The sequence below is a fragment of the Topomyia yanbarensis genome, unplaced genomic scaffold (genome assembly GCF_030247195.1).
Source record: "Topomyia yanbarensis strain Yona2022 unplaced genomic scaffold, ASM3024719v1 HiC_scaffold_4, whole genome shotgun sequence".
Classification (NCBI taxonomy): Eukaryota; Metazoa; Arthropoda; class Insecta; order Diptera; family Culicidae; genus Topomyia; species Topomyia yanbarensis.
Window position 1 is genome coordinate 317,074 of NW_026683602.1, and position 17,746 is coordinate 334,819.

The 17,746-nt window shown below is 41.8% G+C and overlaps 3 protein-coding genes across 3 annotated transcripts; 1 reads left to right on the plus strand and 2 right to left on the minus strand.

Annotated features, from left to right (window-relative positions):
- Positions 1-5,972: 5,972 nt before the first annotated feature.
- Positions 5,973-6,527, minus strand: LOC131695393 (uncharacterized). The gene has a single exon (XM_058983878.1). It carries the CDS (start codon positions 6,525-6,527, stop codon positions 5,973-5,975), a length of 555 nt encoding a protein of 184 aa, XP_058839861.1.
- Positions 6,528-14,557: 8,030 nt separating this feature from the next.
- LOC131695395 (uncharacterized) lies at positions 14,558-15,115 on the minus strand. The gene has a single exon (XM_058983879.1). The coding sequence runs from the start codon at positions 15,113-15,115 to the stop codon at positions 14,558-14,560; it is 558 nt and encodes a 185-aa protein (XP_058839862.1).
- Positions 15,116-16,628: 1,513 nt separating this feature from the next.
- On the plus strand, positions 16,629-17,189 carry LOC131695396 (uncharacterized). Its single transcript, XM_058983880.1, has one exon. It carries the CDS (start codon positions 16,629-16,631, stop codon positions 17,187-17,189), a length of 561 nt encoding a protein of 186 aa, XP_058839863.1.
- Positions 17,190-17,746: the final 557 nt, after the last annotated feature.

Below are 17,746 nucleotides of genomic sequence, written 5' to 3' on the forward strand. Positions count from 1 at the left end.
ATAACCTGCCTCGCCTGCGGCAGATCTCGCCAAGTTACTTAAAAGTAATAAATGTCAGTTTATTTTTAGTTTTTAAAGGAAGTGCATTCCAGCTAAGGGCTACTGGTGGTGTTCATTGGAATATGGAAAGAGCTTGTACTCTTGTAGGTCTCCTTTTGAAGATTTGCGGATTCAATCCGTAGAACCCACTATAAATGAAACAGTTGATGTGAAATTAGTAGTGATGTGTGTGGTCATGTCCAAAAATGGGAATGACATAGAAGCCCTTTCTCTGGAATATTATACACGAAGCGGACTCCAGCTTTAGTAGTAGTTGTTGCTTCTGAGAAAATTAGTGTTTTAAACAATTGCTTTTGTGAAGGTGTTTTGTGTGAAAATGAATTTTGGGTGATTAATACGTGCTTTCCGAAGAACGTTCGGTCAGCTTCTGATTATTGCGATTTATTGTGACCATAATTGGTATACCTTTTAGCGAATACTTGCGCTGTTAGTTCAAGGAAACTCACATCGTACATATGCTCTGTTTCCGCATCCGAGATCTACTATTTTGTAAAGCATTATTATGTGTGAAATCTTAAGCGCTACCGGGAAAGGGACCACCCAGCTGGCTGTGCTTCTGCATGATTGATTGTTGGATGCTGAAAAAGGATGTGTTAATGGCGGATGCAAAGATTGTGGGGTGCACTCAGCATGAGTGCGCAGGCATAGGGTTGCCGGTTTATGTTCAGCATGCGTTACACTGTCTAAGTATGTCAACTCGTACCATACAATATGGTGAGTAGTGTTTGAGAATTTGTTTTGGTTCGGTTAGTGGGTTTTCAATAAAAACAGGAATTTTTAATAAAAAAATTATTACCTATGACAATTAAAGATTAACTAAGTTATGGTATGGTTAAAGGAAGTAGCACTAAAAATACTTTCTACATGTATTCCAACACGCTTTTTTTTATTTGAGTATTACTGATACCACCAGCTTATGGAACTTATTCGCTTTGTGGGCTTAATTATAAGAAAGCGTTATGTTAACAATGCTGTACTGCTTACAATGGAAATGTGTGATAGAGCACAAAGATATCATAAGCATACCGTCCAGTATGCTAGTCAGTAAGCGAACTGTCTCAGAATTTTATTTATTAAGAAAATTTATGCCTACAAAACTGAGATTTCGTTGTGCTTATGTAAATGTCAATAAAAATCAAAAAGAAAAAGAAAGTATTTGGAATATTCAAATATGTACTTAAGCTTCAAAACAAATAACAATCTAAAATTCCAAACTTTACTCATTAAACATTTGGAATATTCAAGAATATAAAAAAAATTAGGAATAGAAAATTTTAACATTTCTCGACAAACATATGATTACGGCGTAAAAGCCAACTGTCAAAATTCTCTTTGAAAAGAGAAATCGGACATTAACTGCGAATTGTGTGCGACCGGTGACGGTTTGTCCGATTTCTCTTTTCAAAGAGAATTTTGACAGTTGGCTTTTACGCCGTAATCATATGTTTGTCGAGAAATGTTAAAATTGTTAAAATGTCTTTCATTAAAGAGAAAACTTTTCTCTTTTGTTTGCTCTCCACATATGCGATTGGCGAGTAACAGTTTGTCTGAAATTCCCACTCAAAGTGAATTTTGACAGTTGGCTTTTGCGCCGTAATCATATGTTTATCGAGATTTGAAAATTTCAAACCTAAAAATTTTAAAGTTTAAAGATTTAGAGATTCAAAAATTTTAAAAATTGATGAATAAATTAAAAATTTATTACTTGAACAATGAAAATTTAAAAAAATCTAAAATATAAGGATTAAAAAAATTTTAAATTCAAGAATTTTAAAATTACAAAATCCATAGATTTAAGTAATTATACATTTAAAACCTGTTTTAATCCACCTAGAGGTGCAATTGTGCCTTTCTCATTTCTCCAAACTATGATTTAATAGCTGGTTCGTACAATATAACATTATGGAAATGTCTTTCATTCTTATTACACTTGGTAAGTATATATAAGAGCACCTTTTTGCATTCATCGCGGTATCGGTTTGAATCGGAGTTTTCTATGTGATCGACCTCCACAACCCGTAACTCCGGTGCTGGAAGTCGGATGGAGATGGAATTTAATATCAGTTTCTGGGGACGCAACACCTTTCATTTGAGACTAAGTTGAGCAAATCTAGCCATTTTCGAGAAACCAATATAACCGTTATTCTGACTTTGGATGCTTCCGGATCCGTCGATGGTGGCCAGTGTGGCCAAAGAGACTTTGAATGACTGTTGGGGACCTAGATCTACAAATTCAACAGTTGTGTTTACATTTTGGAAAAAAATCACCTTTTTACATTCATCGCAGAATTCGTTAGAATCGGGATTTGCTGCGTGATCGTACGTATCACCCTGTAATTCAGGAACCAGAACTCGGATCCACACAAAATTCAACAGCAGCTGATGGACCTTTCATTTAAAATTAAGTTTGTCAAAATCGGTTCAGAAAATTCCGAGAAACCGATTTGGAAAAATCAACAAATTTTGTTTTGTAACCATACTCTTCAACTCGTAATTCGGAACAAGATGTCGGTTGAAAATGAAATTCAATAGCAACCTATGGGAATATTATACCTTTCATTTGAATCTTAGTTTGTAAAAATCGGTTCAGCCATCTCCGAGTAACCGATGTGGACATTTTGTTAACAAATCCGCACATACACACACATACATACACACATACACATACACACATACATACACACAGATATTTTGCGATCTCGGCGAACTGAGTCGAATGTTATATGAGGTTAGAAAGTCGGTTTTTGGAGCAATTGCATAACCTTTCTATATAAGAATAATATTTAATTAGCTTAATAAGCATGAGTTCAATGTTATCTTCATGTGATTATAATTTGCAAAGGTTGGTGGAATGCGTTTGAACGTGTAGGGAATGGGGGTTTAGTAGAGTGGGTGTGGAGGATGCGTCAGAAATCCTTCATCTTATTTCGGTATACGGGGTGGATGAAGGAAATCTGGGCGTGAGGGTGGTCCAAGGGGAGGGGAGTGATGAAGGAGGGAGGTGTAAGGGCAAGACGGGGGGGGGGGGGGGGGGCGGCGACGCAATACGCAACTGCATATTCTGCCTTCCATTTGAGACTTGGTTTGAGAAAAACGGCTCAGTCATCACCGATGAACCGATGTGACTTTAATTGTGGAATATGCCCGGAATTCCGGAATCGTCGATAGTGGACAATATATTCAAAGAATGTTTGATTGGCAATCAGTGATCTAGATCTACGATTAGAAGTAATTTGGTGACCATTTCAATAGTTTTTAGCCTCTGAGGTATTACGATTGTACCGATTTATATGGGAAATTCCAGTGTATCCTTACTAACACCCCTGTAACTCCGGAAGCAAGAGTCAGAACCGAATGAAATTCAGCAGCAGTCAATGGCATTACTGTATCTTTCATTTGAAATTAAGTTCGTAAAAATCGGTAGAGAATTCGTTGTGGAATGGGTGTGATATTAGCTTAGGAACTTGGCGGGTTCCCCGAGGGCGTCATGAACCGTCATAGGTGGCCAATGTGGTCAAAGCTGCTTTGATTGATCATTAGTGATCCAGACCCGCAAACTAGAGTAATGTTACATCAATTTTAATATGTTTTACATCATTTGAACATTATGGTGGTACCAGTTTATATGGGAATTTGCTGTGTGACCGTACTCTTCAACCCGTAACTCCGGAACCGGAAGTCGGATCAACTAAAAATTCAATAGCAGCTTATGGGAGCGTTATACCTTTCAGATGAAACTAAGTTTGCGAAAATCGGTTCAGCCATCTCTGAGAAAATTGTGTGAGTTTAAATGACACACACACACACACACACACACACACACACACACACACATACATACACACACACACAGACATTTGCCGATTTCGACGAACTGAATCGAATGGTGTATGATACTCGGCCCTCCGGGCCTCGGTTAAAAAGTCGATTTTTACAGTGATTGCATAGCCTTTCTTTATATGAGAAAGGCAAAAAGTAAAACATCAACATTAAATAATCGCAGCTCATCAGGTAATCGGTAAAGAGCTGCCCATGCTTAGCGACCACCCCGGACACTGGGTGATATTCATCAGTAGTTTCTAGCAATTAACGACTGCTTGCGGATACACGGACGTGGAACATCTTATCCGCTTACAACGAGCACTGACGGGTCACGCGCTTGAATCGGCACACGAAGCCGACTACTACTTCCTACCGGAGTAGGACAAGTCGTCGTTAAAAACTTGCAAATATTTTATGGTCGGCCCGAATTACCAAGATTCGACAGCTACCATCATCGGTAGCACGATCGGCTAGAAACATTTATGAAGCTTGGGCTAGCGGTACAGGATCTCGTGGACCACCTCAAAGCAGGTCGGCCATCCGAAATCTAAGGCTTGTGTGGGCTGTCTGCAAAGGGCAGCTTACAACGATTACTCTAACAACTTTCGAAGATTTTATGTCCGAGCTGGTCAACGCGGCAAGCGAAGTAACCTTCGAGCTGTCATGTTTCGGTAAATTGCCTAAGTTAGATAAGCAGAGGCCGAATGACAAGACCTTCGTTCAGACACATTCATCGGAACTAATATCAACAGGAGCGTTCTCTATGATGGACAATAAAGTACAGTCGTGGTTCGCTGGTTGGGCCACAGTCTCTGTCCAACTACCGAATTTGATTTGTTAGTTGGACCGACTGACAAATGTAAAAAACACTCCAAAGAAGACGTTAGTAGTATAAAAGATTGAAAGATAGATTGTCAAAGTAAATTTGACATGAGATTTTGACATTCAGATGCTTTTTTTGGTGGACAATGGTCCAACTATCGGAGGTCCAACTAAAACGCGGCCCAGTTAAAAAGTGACCAACCAGCGAATCACAACTGTACCGGAAAAGGCCTGTAGCAAGCGCAGCGGAAAGGGCTTTGCAGGATCTGAACAACCACGGAAAGCAGTCTTGCAAAGCTTCATCCGTCAAAGATTCTGCTAGTCGTATTGGCCAAAGCGTAAACGGGGCAGCGGAGTCCTTTGCCTTACAGTGCTCTGGAAATATGACAAAAAAAGAGTATAAATCCCAGCATGTGAAGTTCGAGGTTGAGGGTGCTGTACGACGAAAACCGATTAAATCCCGCACAGTAAGACATCTACTTCTTCCGAAGCAGACATTGCGGGATATTGCACGAAGAAGGAAGCAATGAGCCGATTGCCGCGAAATGTCGACTAGGCTATAGCATCTACAGTTGCTGGAGCGGCCAACCAGTACAAAAGGCGCTTGCCAATCGTTGACGCCATTTCCGATCCTGAATGAACAGCTCCGAGGAGGTTCATGTTTCATGATTGAAAGGGCTGGCGTTACTGTTTCTAGCGAGAGTCTCAAATGAAACGATGACAGGCGGGCTAGAAAAATAATGCAGGAGACAACCCGTCGTCGGACTTTGGGTTTGAAACTCGCCTGCTATGGAAAGTGAATGATCTATGCTTCCCCAACAGCTATCCAATGACAGTTCGCCGTTTACAAGCACTAGACTCATAATTGAAACAGCGAGTGAATGTACAAATAGCAGAGTACGAGGAGGCTATGCCCACAGAGCAACCTATGCTGGACAGTTTATGTGATATCTTCAACTAGGAGTTATACTGGATCCTAAGAAATCCGCGAAAGTCAGGCTCATATGAGACGCTTCGATCAAAGTACCATAGATGGGACTTCGGTTAACTCTAACCTTTTAAAATCCTTCCTCTGTCGCCGGTTGAATTCAGATGCTCTAGACTGTTCGCTATTTTTACACCAAGATCGTTTGAAGCTGGACTATGGCCAAGATCACAGCGAAGTCCTTGGATAACAAATTTGAAAAACTTACCATAAACTCAAACTCTACGTGAAATGAAATACGCTCGTAGATATCAACCCTTTTATATATTTGAACCAACATTCTTCACAAATATCCTGTCTTAATCCTCATGAAGAAAATATACTTAATTAAAATTTCATCATTGGCATTAGATAGCACACCCGTAAACCTCCAATAACCAGATGGAACACTACTTGGAATCCAGTCTCCATCTGGGGCAAAGTTTCGCACCCAATAGCGACCCTTCGGAACGGGACATAACCAATCTACCCCAACGGATGGTAAATTGGTGCTGTAGATGAAGTACGGCTGGTATTCCTTGTATGCTCCGTTAATAAAACTGCAGAACTTGCTTTTGGAGACCTTCATTGGATACTCGTTCCACTGGTTATTGCCAAGGGCGCTGTACGCCACTGACACCGCTGCTTGGTATTCATCGGTTAAGTCTACAAAGATTTCGCCATCCCCGTCCAGTATCCAGGTGGTCCGATTGAATTTGCGTACCCGAAGTCCGGAAAAGTTTGTTAAATGAAAACCTAACTGCTGCTCGAATCGCTCAAACTGAACCTCCGTGGTAAAGCAGTTGTTCGATTCTAGTACCAGTAGCAGGTTTAAAAGGACCAATGCCAGGCAGAACATTGTAAGCAAACTGATGTCGAGCTTCGGATTCGATTGTGGTTTTATTTGATGCCATACTAAAATAATAGTCTAGTTTGTGCTTGTAAACTGTTATCAAGATATTGATAGGTTAACCTAAGTAGAATTAATAGGTATATGAACTGAACATATCCTCCACAGAACGGTAACCGTGTTGTCGTTGAATTGAATGCAACTGTAACCGCTGTACATAATATGACTTGTAATGATTATCGTGTTACCGATACCGTTTAAAACAACAAACCCAATTTAGAGCACACATTTTGTGCGACTTCAATGTTCTACTGGTCGCTGTGACCATTGGACCAGATGTTGTGAGGGCTGTTCGATTCCGTGAAATCTCCTAGGGCGGGTTCCGATCTCGCCAAAATTTACGAATTCCAGTACAAGTTTGGTTCGCACCACTTGGATACAGAACGCAAAAGGTAACGCGTAGCCTTATGCGAACAACATCAAATATCACTTTTATTGAATACCGTGAATTGTTGAACTAGAATTCTGCACAGATCGAATGCTGGAAGGTCGTGAAGGGAATCACAGTCCTTCGTGTTGATTGCGCCCTTCGCATTGCAGACAATCGTTTAAGATGAGTGGGATGAATTATGTCGTAACTGGCGACGCGTCGCGACGGAACGTAATCAGTAACGCACGCAATGCGCGAAGGCTCTTCCAGCAACCCTCATTCACTCCAATATCTACGTCAAGAACCACTAACGATACCGCTGAACGGTCGTAGATTCCACCAGATGCTGTCCATACTGTAGTGCTACGAACCCCAGCCCATTGTGAGCTCTTTGCATTGCAATGTCCCTGTTTCGATTAAACTTTGGAACTACTACGACGTCGCAGCGATTAGTTATATAAGTGATAATAACGAGCCCATTGCTTCCGATACAGGCTTGCCATATTCTGAGCTCAATAGGTCTTCCTGTATCCAGGGTTGTCATCGCACTGAGCCCCAGACCTCAAGCCGTTTGCTGACGCTAGCTTGAAATGATGTGGCGCTAACACAGGAAATTTGTCGAGACTAACGAGTATGGCCGTCAGTGGTCGTGAGTTGACGATGATGTTTCCCATTTCAATCAAGGTGTTCTGTAGTGCACCGTCGGTATTAAATCTGCTGGGTTGCAGCTTGGTCAAATTTAGTTTCACGCTAAGGATAAACCTTTACCATGCTCTCCCTATGAAGTTGTATCGGCGGATTTGTCCACTGGGTGCGACTAAAGCTAAATTCGTTAGCCAGTTTTTTTTTCTAAATCGAGTTGTTCGATTACTTCTTCGTTGAGGCCGCTATCGTTCTAGATGACCCTAATGACCATGACGCAAGAGTCGATAATCAGTGTGTAACCGATCTGCAGATGAATGGCGCGAGTAGTTATACAGGTGGCGGGGAGCTCCCACCGTTTTTCCTGTTGTCGTCCAAATCAGAACCATTAATGGTCCGAAAGAATCAACCATCGTGTAGGTAAACGGGCGGTTGATAGCGATTAAACGAGAGTATGGAAGAGGAGGCTGCGGCGATGCTCTATCTCTCTTGAGCCGCTAGACTCTCTTCGGACTGATTAGTATGTGGCTTTGAGAATTGCAGTAGCGATGTAGGACTTCGTTGATGATTTGGAATGGTTTCGATAGCTGGATACCGCGCAGCTTCATTCTCGTTTAGGAAGACGCAACGTAACAGTGGGTGGCTTTCCATTATCTTCGTCCACTTATTCCTTGCACTCGGGTGACTTTCGGTACACTATGAACATTCTTATGGAGTTCTAACAGGATCCATAGCTTCGAAATGAGTATGTAGATGTGAGTGCGGCTCCGTTGTGGCGAATTAGGGAGTACACTCGAGTAGAACTCGTTTCACCGAGAGCTTCTGGGCTCCGAAACCGATGACTGGCCGCGGATAGATTACGAACATGTGTCCACTACGTTTCTTCATCGGCGGTGTTCTGCTACGTCAAGATCTAACTCCACTAACTTCCATCGACTCTAAGATCTCGCTGTCGCGAAACACGTCGAGTGGGCTATATCGGCTGTGACCGGATGGATAGAAGTGACAATCTCGTATATGTAACATCTACAAAAGCTCGCCCTTTCGGAAATAACGCCGTCCACGTCAACAACGTTTTGAACTCCATGTCTTCTATCGGATAACCCCAGCTGATCGACGTTTTCCATATTCCTTACAGAAGAATCTTTAGAAACAGCAACAGGTGCGCAATCAACCCCAATGCAATGAACGCTTGTCTAGGATTTATCTGCGGTCGATACGGTGTCTATAGCAAGAAGCTACCACCAAATTTCACTGGAAACGACGGTTGGATGTCGGGTTGCAGCTAAGCAAGCGGAACAGAACAAGTTACAGTATTCACTCCGTATACCGGAATTCGTTGAAGCAATGAACATTGGTCTAGGATTTGTAGACGATCAATTCCGTGATAGACAGTGCAACGCATGTCTGCAACCAACTCCTCTAGCGATGTTGCTCTTATGCCAACTGCATCTGACTACATAAATGAGCACGCACATCATGCTGCTTGGAACGAATAGTTGGAAGATATCGAATTTGATGGACGACATCCAGAGCTGGGTTTTCTTCGAGCTTACACGAGGCGTTCTAATCCGGAATCTTCAACTTCAATGGCGATGATTCGTTACCGTAATCCTTAAGAACCTTGTACCTTTGTTCAAGGAAGCTCATTATTTCGAACTTTTCGCCCAGATTCGAGTTCCACATGCTCCACTTCGAGTAGATACAACTGTGGTCTTGGATCCACCGATGGAGTTAAGCTACCCTTTGGCGGATTTCGATGTTGTTCGGACGTTTGGTTGGCAGTACTGGTTGGGGGATAAATGCGGTCTTGTAGAATTGGCAAATCCAGCTGACGTTAGCGATATCTTCAATAACCTGCACACCTACTAAATGAAACCATTCAACACGATCATAACGCTGCACAATTTCTTCATTATAACGATCTTCACACAACTCTTAAAGCTTCGCGTAGCGGCATTCGCCTAGCACTATTTCCTGGAACCGACCTTACGCTATCCAACATTGACTGCCCCATAGAAAATTTGACAGTTCATAAATTTCCCAGTCGACCGACGAAATAGGGTGCTTCGAGGTAGACAGATTAATTAACCTACTAAGTTGGGTTTCATCGGTGAACAATTTTCGTCACCATATTAATCGCCAGATTTAATCTATGTGAATCTGATTCCAGTTTTAAACTACCAACTAATCGATAGATTTAATTGGTTGAAATAAACCGATTTCAATAGATTTCGTCGTTCATATTTAATCGGTTGTCGCGTCGGCAGACGTCCATGTTAAACCCCCATTGAGATATCTGACGTTTAAAATACACACACTGAGATCTCGCATTTTTATACTACCGCCCTCCCCTTAAGCCTACAAGCGGTTTGTTTTCCTCCCAATTCACAGTGCAAATGATTTGTTTTCCTCCCAATTTAAACGTCAAAACGGCACAATACTAACGCAGCTGGATAAGTCCATAAGAGTCGGTGCAACAATCGACCGATTAATTGACGGCATAGTCGGCCGATTGTGCCGACGCAAGCCGATTTAGTCGGTGGGAAAATCGGGAGGATTTTCTATTATAGTTACTATATTCATAGTTAGGCGGAGACACACATTTATATGGAAAAGGTATTGTGATTATGGTCATAACTATTTTACTCTTATCTTGTGTTATCGAGAGTAGAGAAACGAAAAGAACCAAAAAAAATTTTCTGTAACAACAAGAGATCCCTAATAAACATCTTATGATTCAAGAGCCTAACGACCTGTTCAGGGTATCATCTAAACAATATATGGAATCGTTGCACTATATGGATTAAAGTTCGTGTATAAGATTTTTTATTAGGGATATTCCCACAAGTATGAAATCATATAATCAGATCTTCGAATTAGTTTTTCTATTCGTGCACGTAAAGTTCTTACTTAGGACAATGAAATTATGACCTAGATCTTGAACATTTACATGGGATGCCAGTGTTTTTTCCTGAAATAAGAGCTGCCAGTTTGCCGGCTTTTGTGTGCACCTAACTCTTAATATAGTAACTCTATTTTCTATTGACGATAGGTTCATCCGGAGTGTTCATTTGTGTTTACATTTTGCTAGCGTTGCCAATTTTATTTTGTGTCCACCACCCAATGTGGCTACACCACATCGCTTTTGCGCGTGCTGTCCGACTTCGCTACCGCTCAGTCGGACTTAAACTAGGGATAGCCCCTATGTTTGAGTAAGCCGGGCAAACGAGTGGATCACAGGTTCCCTTGCTTCCGACGGCGGGTCGGTGGCCACCTGGCCCGGCGGATCCTCAGCGGCTTTGCGCCGTTTCGGTTCCTAGGCCTCGGTTATGCGGCTAAGTCGGCTGAGTTAAACTGGGAAGTTTAGTAAAATTTGATCTGGAAATAAAAATCTTTTGGCAACGCTCCAGCACCCTGTTGAATTCTAACGATTTCACCACCTGGGCGCCAGGTTGACGGTATGAAATGAACTTTGTTTACTTTCGACAAGTTTTGATTCGAGCCAACAACATCCAGCCGTTCATTTCTCGACAATCATTTGATTACGGCCTAAAAGCCAACTATCAAAAGCCACTTTTAATGGAAATTCCGAACAAACCGTTACACTCCAATCACAAATGTTGATAGTAAACGAAAGAGAAAAGTTTTCTCTTTCATAAACTGTTGTGAACTGTGTTGGACTAGTAACGGTTTGTCTGGAATTTCCATTCAAAGTGGATTTTGACAGTTGGCTTTTAGGCCGTAATCATATGTTTGTCGAGATTTGTGTTTACATTTTGCTAGCGTTGCCAACTTTATTTTGATTCCACCACCCGGTGTGGCTCCCACCACATCGCTTGGCTGGATGTTGTTGGTTCGAATCAAAACTTGTCGAAAGTAAACAAAGTTCATTTCATATCGCCAACCTGGCGCCCAGGTGGAGAAATCGTTAGAATTCAACGGGGTGCTGGAATGCTGGCTGGTTCTAATTCGTATTCCGGCTCCGTTGACACAACGGTGACGATTCTAGTTAGAATGTTTAAGGGGTACCATTTCGATGCGGCTTAGCCGCATAACCGAGGCCTAGGAACCAAAGCGGCGCAAAGCCGCTGAGGATCCGCCGCGCGAGGTGGCCAACGACCCGCCGTCGGAAGCAAGGGAACCTGTGATCCACTCGTTTGCCCGGCTTACTCAAACATAGGGGCTATCCCTCGTTTAAATCCGACTGAGCGGTAGCGAAGTCAGACAGCACGCGCAAAAGCGATGTGGCATAGCCACATTGGGTGGTGGACACAAAATAAAATTGGCAACGCTAGCATAATGTAAACACAAATGAACACTCCGGATGAACCTATCGTCAATTGACATTTCGACGAGTTTTGATTCGAGCCAATAATATGGGCCCCATCGCTTTATATGCACGCTGTCCGACTTCACAACCGTCTAATCGGACTCAAACTAGGGATAGCCCCTATATTTGAATAAGCCGAGCAAATAAATGGATCACTGCTCGGCGGATCCGTATAAACACATGACCTAAAATATCTTACAGGTTTCAGAATAAATCATATGGAAATAAATACGCTTGCATAGACCAGCGCTTCAATATATTTGGAATGCCAATATCCAACTGATAACACATTTGGTAGCCAGTCTCCGCCGGGACCCTAGTTGCGCACGTAGTAACGTCCCTTCGGAAAGGGACATGGACTCTTGTCCATCGTGTGGAAAATTGAAATGCACATCGTATTCTTGTGGATCTTCATGGGATACTTGTTCCACTGGTTCTTACCAAGAGAGCTGTGTTCGGTGAGTTCTCCAAAGAGTTCGCCATCCATGCTCCAGGTGGTCCGATTGAATTTGCATACACGAAGTCCGGAAAGTTTGCTAAATGAAAGCCCACCTGCTGCTCGAACCATTTCAACTGAATCTTCGTGGACAAAATTGGTTGGTTCGCGTATGTCGATACTATATTACAATACAGTCGTGATTCGCTAGTTGGGCAACAGCCTCTGCCCAACTAACGAATTTGATTCGCTAGTTGGAACATCTGACAAATGTCAAAAACTGGTATAAAGGGATGTTAGTAGTATAAAGTAGTAGTACACCTGATCACATCTCTAACTCTTGTCATTTTGCTTGTCAAAGTGAATTTGACATGACATTTTGACATTCAGATGCTTTTTAATTGGACAATGGTCCAACTAGCGGATGTCCAACTACAAAGCGGTCCAGTTAAAAAGTGTCCAACCAGCGAACCACGACTGTAATAGTCATGTTTGAGCTTGTAAACTGCTATCCAGATATTGATAACATAGTTATGATAAAGTATAATGCGAAGTCCGACTAAAATAACACCCATGAAGCATCAAATGGGTGATCGGCTGCTAAACTGGATACACAGAATACACCTGGGCTCAAAATCGTCTGCCGCCACGAAGAGACAGTCGCCATGTTATAATTGCAGGATGACCGATATTTTGATACGTGCTAATATTTGAGGAAATGCTTGTACGGGAAACCGAGGCAGTTCGCCTCATTCACAAAGTGAATCGAAACAGGACGTAACGACTCATAGAAAAACCAAATATACCAGCTTTTAATTACCGCCTCATTTCTCCTGATTTTGCAAAGAGTGTATTAACCATTGCACTGATTCATACCCCAATTCTAGCATGATAATACATTTACGATTAATTCACTATAAAAGCGCTCGTTAAGCGCTAAGATATGCCTAGTTTTGTAATACATGTTCCAGAAATACGAACGTTTACTATTTTGCCATACTTACTTTAGGTACACTACCACAATTAAAACAATCTTTCTGCATCCATCACCCAGAAAAGAATCAGCAGTGCGGCCAAACTAAGACATAAATTTGAAAATATATTGTAATGCATTTTCGGGTACAAGCAATCAATTGTTTCAAGTTATTCAACTGATTGCTGATTGCCGAGATTTTATTTTCATCTACACAAAAAATTCGGCTCGAGACAATGCAAAGTGTGATGTGGAACTAGTTATTATCAGGTGTTGGCTTCGCGTGGTTATTTGCTGAGTGCGCTCTTTTTCTAACCGCTGATTGGATTCTTTCATGTGCAGGCACGTAGCTAGAGGGGGGGGGGGGGAGGGGGGCTAGGGGGCTAAAGCCTCTCCCGAAATGTTTTAAAAATAAATTTAAAAATCATTTTTATCAATCAGCGACTTTTAACAATTTTGTAGCTCGTTTGGTGTGATCAATTAATTGAGAAAAAATTGAGGAAGATTTCTGTTTCCAAAAACCAAAACAATGGTCACGAAAATTAGTGTAGTTTATGCTTCTGCCCGAGCCAGTGCGAAGCGAATGACGAACATAGTTATCTTTATATTGTCAGCCTTGTCTGAAGAACAAAGAAAATTGCTACTACACTTCCTGCCCTAGTAACTTTCCTTATTCTTTCCTGATCAGAAATCGCTGAACACAAACAATTATCAAATCTGTGGTACCTGTTCGGTAATATTGAGCAATTCACCAGAAATCACACATTTATGCACCAAGTTTAAAGCCCCTCTCCCGAAACAAAATCCTGGCTACGGGCCTGTTCATGTGCGTTTTGATAGGGTTAAAAATGAGAATGTTTCGCTTTGCAAATTAAGGCGATGGCCTCCATGATCTGAGTACCGAGTTAGAATTTTTTGGCGCAATAGAATATAAGGCATAGCATTTCAACCAGATTTTTCTTTCGATGCTGTAAAATTTGACACGCTAAGGCGGCGATAATTGGATTACTGCAGTGAGAATAGATGCACAGAATAGAATATTTATTTTCATTTATGCAGAAAATAAGACATGGCTGCTAAACAAGTATTACATAGATGTTTAAGAAACAGTATACTGGTCCTTTATTCTGAGAATGGTTATAGATAATATAGCTTCATTTAAACGTTGTTCAAAAAATATGCCTAATACCCTACCAGCACTTCAATTTATTTGGAAAATCAAGCTTTAATCAAGCTCTCTCTTAATCCTCATGAACAGAAGATACTTAATTAAAACTTCATCATTGACATCGGATACCGAGCCAGTAAATCTCCAATATCCACCTGCTAACGCCTCCGGTATCCAGACTCCGGCGGGAGCCAAATTACGCACCCAGTAACGTCCCTTCGGAAAGGGACATACCCGCTCTTCCCCAATGCGTGGAAAATTGGTGTTATCTATGAAGTATGGCTGGTATTCTTTGTACGGTCCGTTAAGAAAAGCGCACATGGGGCTCTTGGAGATCTTCATCGGATAGTCGTTCCACTGGTTGTTACCAAGAGAACTATGTGCCCAGGTAAGCGAGAATTGGTATTCATCGCTGAGGTCTACAAAGAGTTCGGTGTCTCCATCCAGTATCCAGGTGGTCCGATTGAATTTGCGTACCCGAAGTCCGGAAAAGTTTGCCAAATGGAAGCCTACCTGCTGCTCGAACCGTTCCAACTGAACCTCCGTGGCCAAGTCCACAAAGTTGTTCGAGTCCAGTACCAGCAGGGGCGAAATTATCAGTAAAAGGTAGTACATGGTAAGTAAACTGAGGCTGAAGTTCGAAATCGATTGGGTTTTATGTGTTAACTCGACACCATCCTGCAATGATAGTCATGTTTAAGCTTGTAAACTGTTATCCAGATATTGATAACATAGCTATGATAGAATATAATGCGGAGTTCGACTAAACTAACATCCATGAAACATCAAATGGGTGATAGACTGTTAAACTGGCTGGATGTTGTTGGCTCGAATCAAAACTCGTCGAAAGTAAACAAATTTCATTCGGTAGCATCGTACTAGCGACCTGGTGGCGAAACCGTTAGAATTCAACAGGGTGCTGGAACGTTGCTAGAAAACTTTTATTTCGCAGATTAAATTTTAGGAAACTTCCCAGTTAAGCACAACAGGAGTTAGAATCGGTTGTGTCACTGGAGCCGGAATATGAATTAGAAACAAGAAGAATTCCGGCTCCAGTTGAACCTTCCGGACTCCGGTAACCATCCGATACCCTTCAGGAACCGCTGTTCTAGGTGCACTAGGACTAGGCGCAAAGCCGCTGGGGATCCGCCGACCCGCTGTCGGAAGCTTACTTACTCAAACATAAGGGCTTTCCCTAGTTTAAGTAGACTGAGCGGTAACGACGTCGGACAGCAGGCGCAAAAACGATGTGGCGCTGGGACTTGCTGATAGATGGTTTCTTTTTTTCTGTTCTTTCTATCGTTCGTCTCTTTTTGCTTCACATAGTTTAAATGGACTGGCTGGATTGACAGTATCTCCTGGCTGCATTTAACGTTCGATTTTTTGCTATCTGCACGTCTCGTCTCAGATGTGGCGTAGGAATCAAAATAAAATTAGCAACGCTAACAAAATGTAAACACAAATGAACATTCCGGATGAGCCTATCGTCAATTGACATTTCGATGAGTTTGAATTCGAGTCAATAATAGGGGACCCAGAACAGGGTTGTTGGCTCGAACCAAAACTCGTCGAATGTTAGCAAAGTTCATTCGGTAGCGTCAAACTGGCGCCCAGGTGGCGAAATCGTTAGGGTTCAAAGGAGAGCTGGAAGACTACCCATAGAAGCATTTTTCAAAGGCTCGATTAACCCTAGAAACAGCTAATTGTGACCAGACCAACATTGGAACTAAACTGCAGATGTGATGTAACGTGTGTTTCTTGTTTTATACGTGTCATCATATACGTAGAATTCTAAAAACGTTTATCAAGATATCGATAACTCTAATAGGGTCATTAAAAATGAATTAAATCTTGGTGGTATACTTTGTTGTACCCAATATCATCAATCATGTTGAACCATGCGATTTTAAAGTGACTTTATTGACCGTAATTTGTCGTTTCATGGGTGCCTGTCACGTCACGGGTAACTTCCAAGTTTCTATTTGAGTTATCAATATCTAGATGACAGTTTACAAGTACAAACTAGGCCATTTATTGTAGTTTGGCACACATTGCACCAAACCAAACGGCATCCATATAACACATATAACCCGCATCGTATTCTACCTTTAGCCTCAGTTGACTTACAATGTTCTACCTGATATTGGTACTGTTGAACCTGTTGCTACTGGAATCGATCAACTTCATATACTGCGCGGCTACCGAGATTCAGTTCGAACGGTTCGAGCAGCAGTTGGGCTTTCATTTAACGAACTTTTCCGGACTTCGGGTACGGAAGTTCAATCGGACCACCTGGATACTGGATGGAGAGGGCGAAGTTTTCGTAGATTTCACCGATGAGTATCAAATATCGCTGTCAATGGCGCGCAGCTCCCTAGGCAATAACCAGTGGAACGAGTACCCCGTGAAAATCTCCAAGAACAAGATGTGCAGTTTTCTCAACGAGCACTACAAGGAATATCAGCCGTATTTTATTGAGAGCACCAGTTTTCCACGCGTTGGGGAAGAGTGGGTTTGCCCCTTTCCGAAAGGGCGTTACTGTGTCCGTAACTTTGCTCCCAATGGGGCCTGGGTACCGAGTTTTGTTCCATCTGGGTATTATAGGTATACGGCATCGATATTTGACGCCAATGATGAAATTGTACTTCAGTTTATTGTGTTTATGAAGATGAAGCAAGGCTATATGTGAAAAATGTTGGTTGAAATAAAAAAAACGGATTACGAACTTATTATATTACGTGGAGATCGAGTCGCGGTAAGTTGTCAAATCAATCATCCATGAATGCTGATTCTAAAATTCTTGAGTGGCAAACTTGCATTCTCATCATTTAGGATACAGTAGAATAATCCCCCCGGCGGAGTTCTAGATTTCAATAGGAAACCTATTAAATACTACGAGCTGCGCATTTTGTCCTACATTCTAGTATCTTGCCTCGTTTCCCCCAATTTATTTCGGTAAGCAACTCCAGCCATTCCAGAAGATTCGGTCAGTTTCATTTGTCATTTAAAATGAAACGGCGCGTCCAAAAGCAATATAAAGGGTGTACGGAATCAAATTGCATTCCTGTCAAACTGCTGTACCTTTATTTTCACCGGGTATTTTCTGTTGAAATTTTGGGTGACATTAGTTCAATGTGTATTGTTTACATTGCACTAATTACAGTAGAAATCGTGCAACTATTGCGAAAATGGCATCGGAAGAATATCAGCGGGGTAAACATAGCTTGCGCACGAACCTAGAAAATC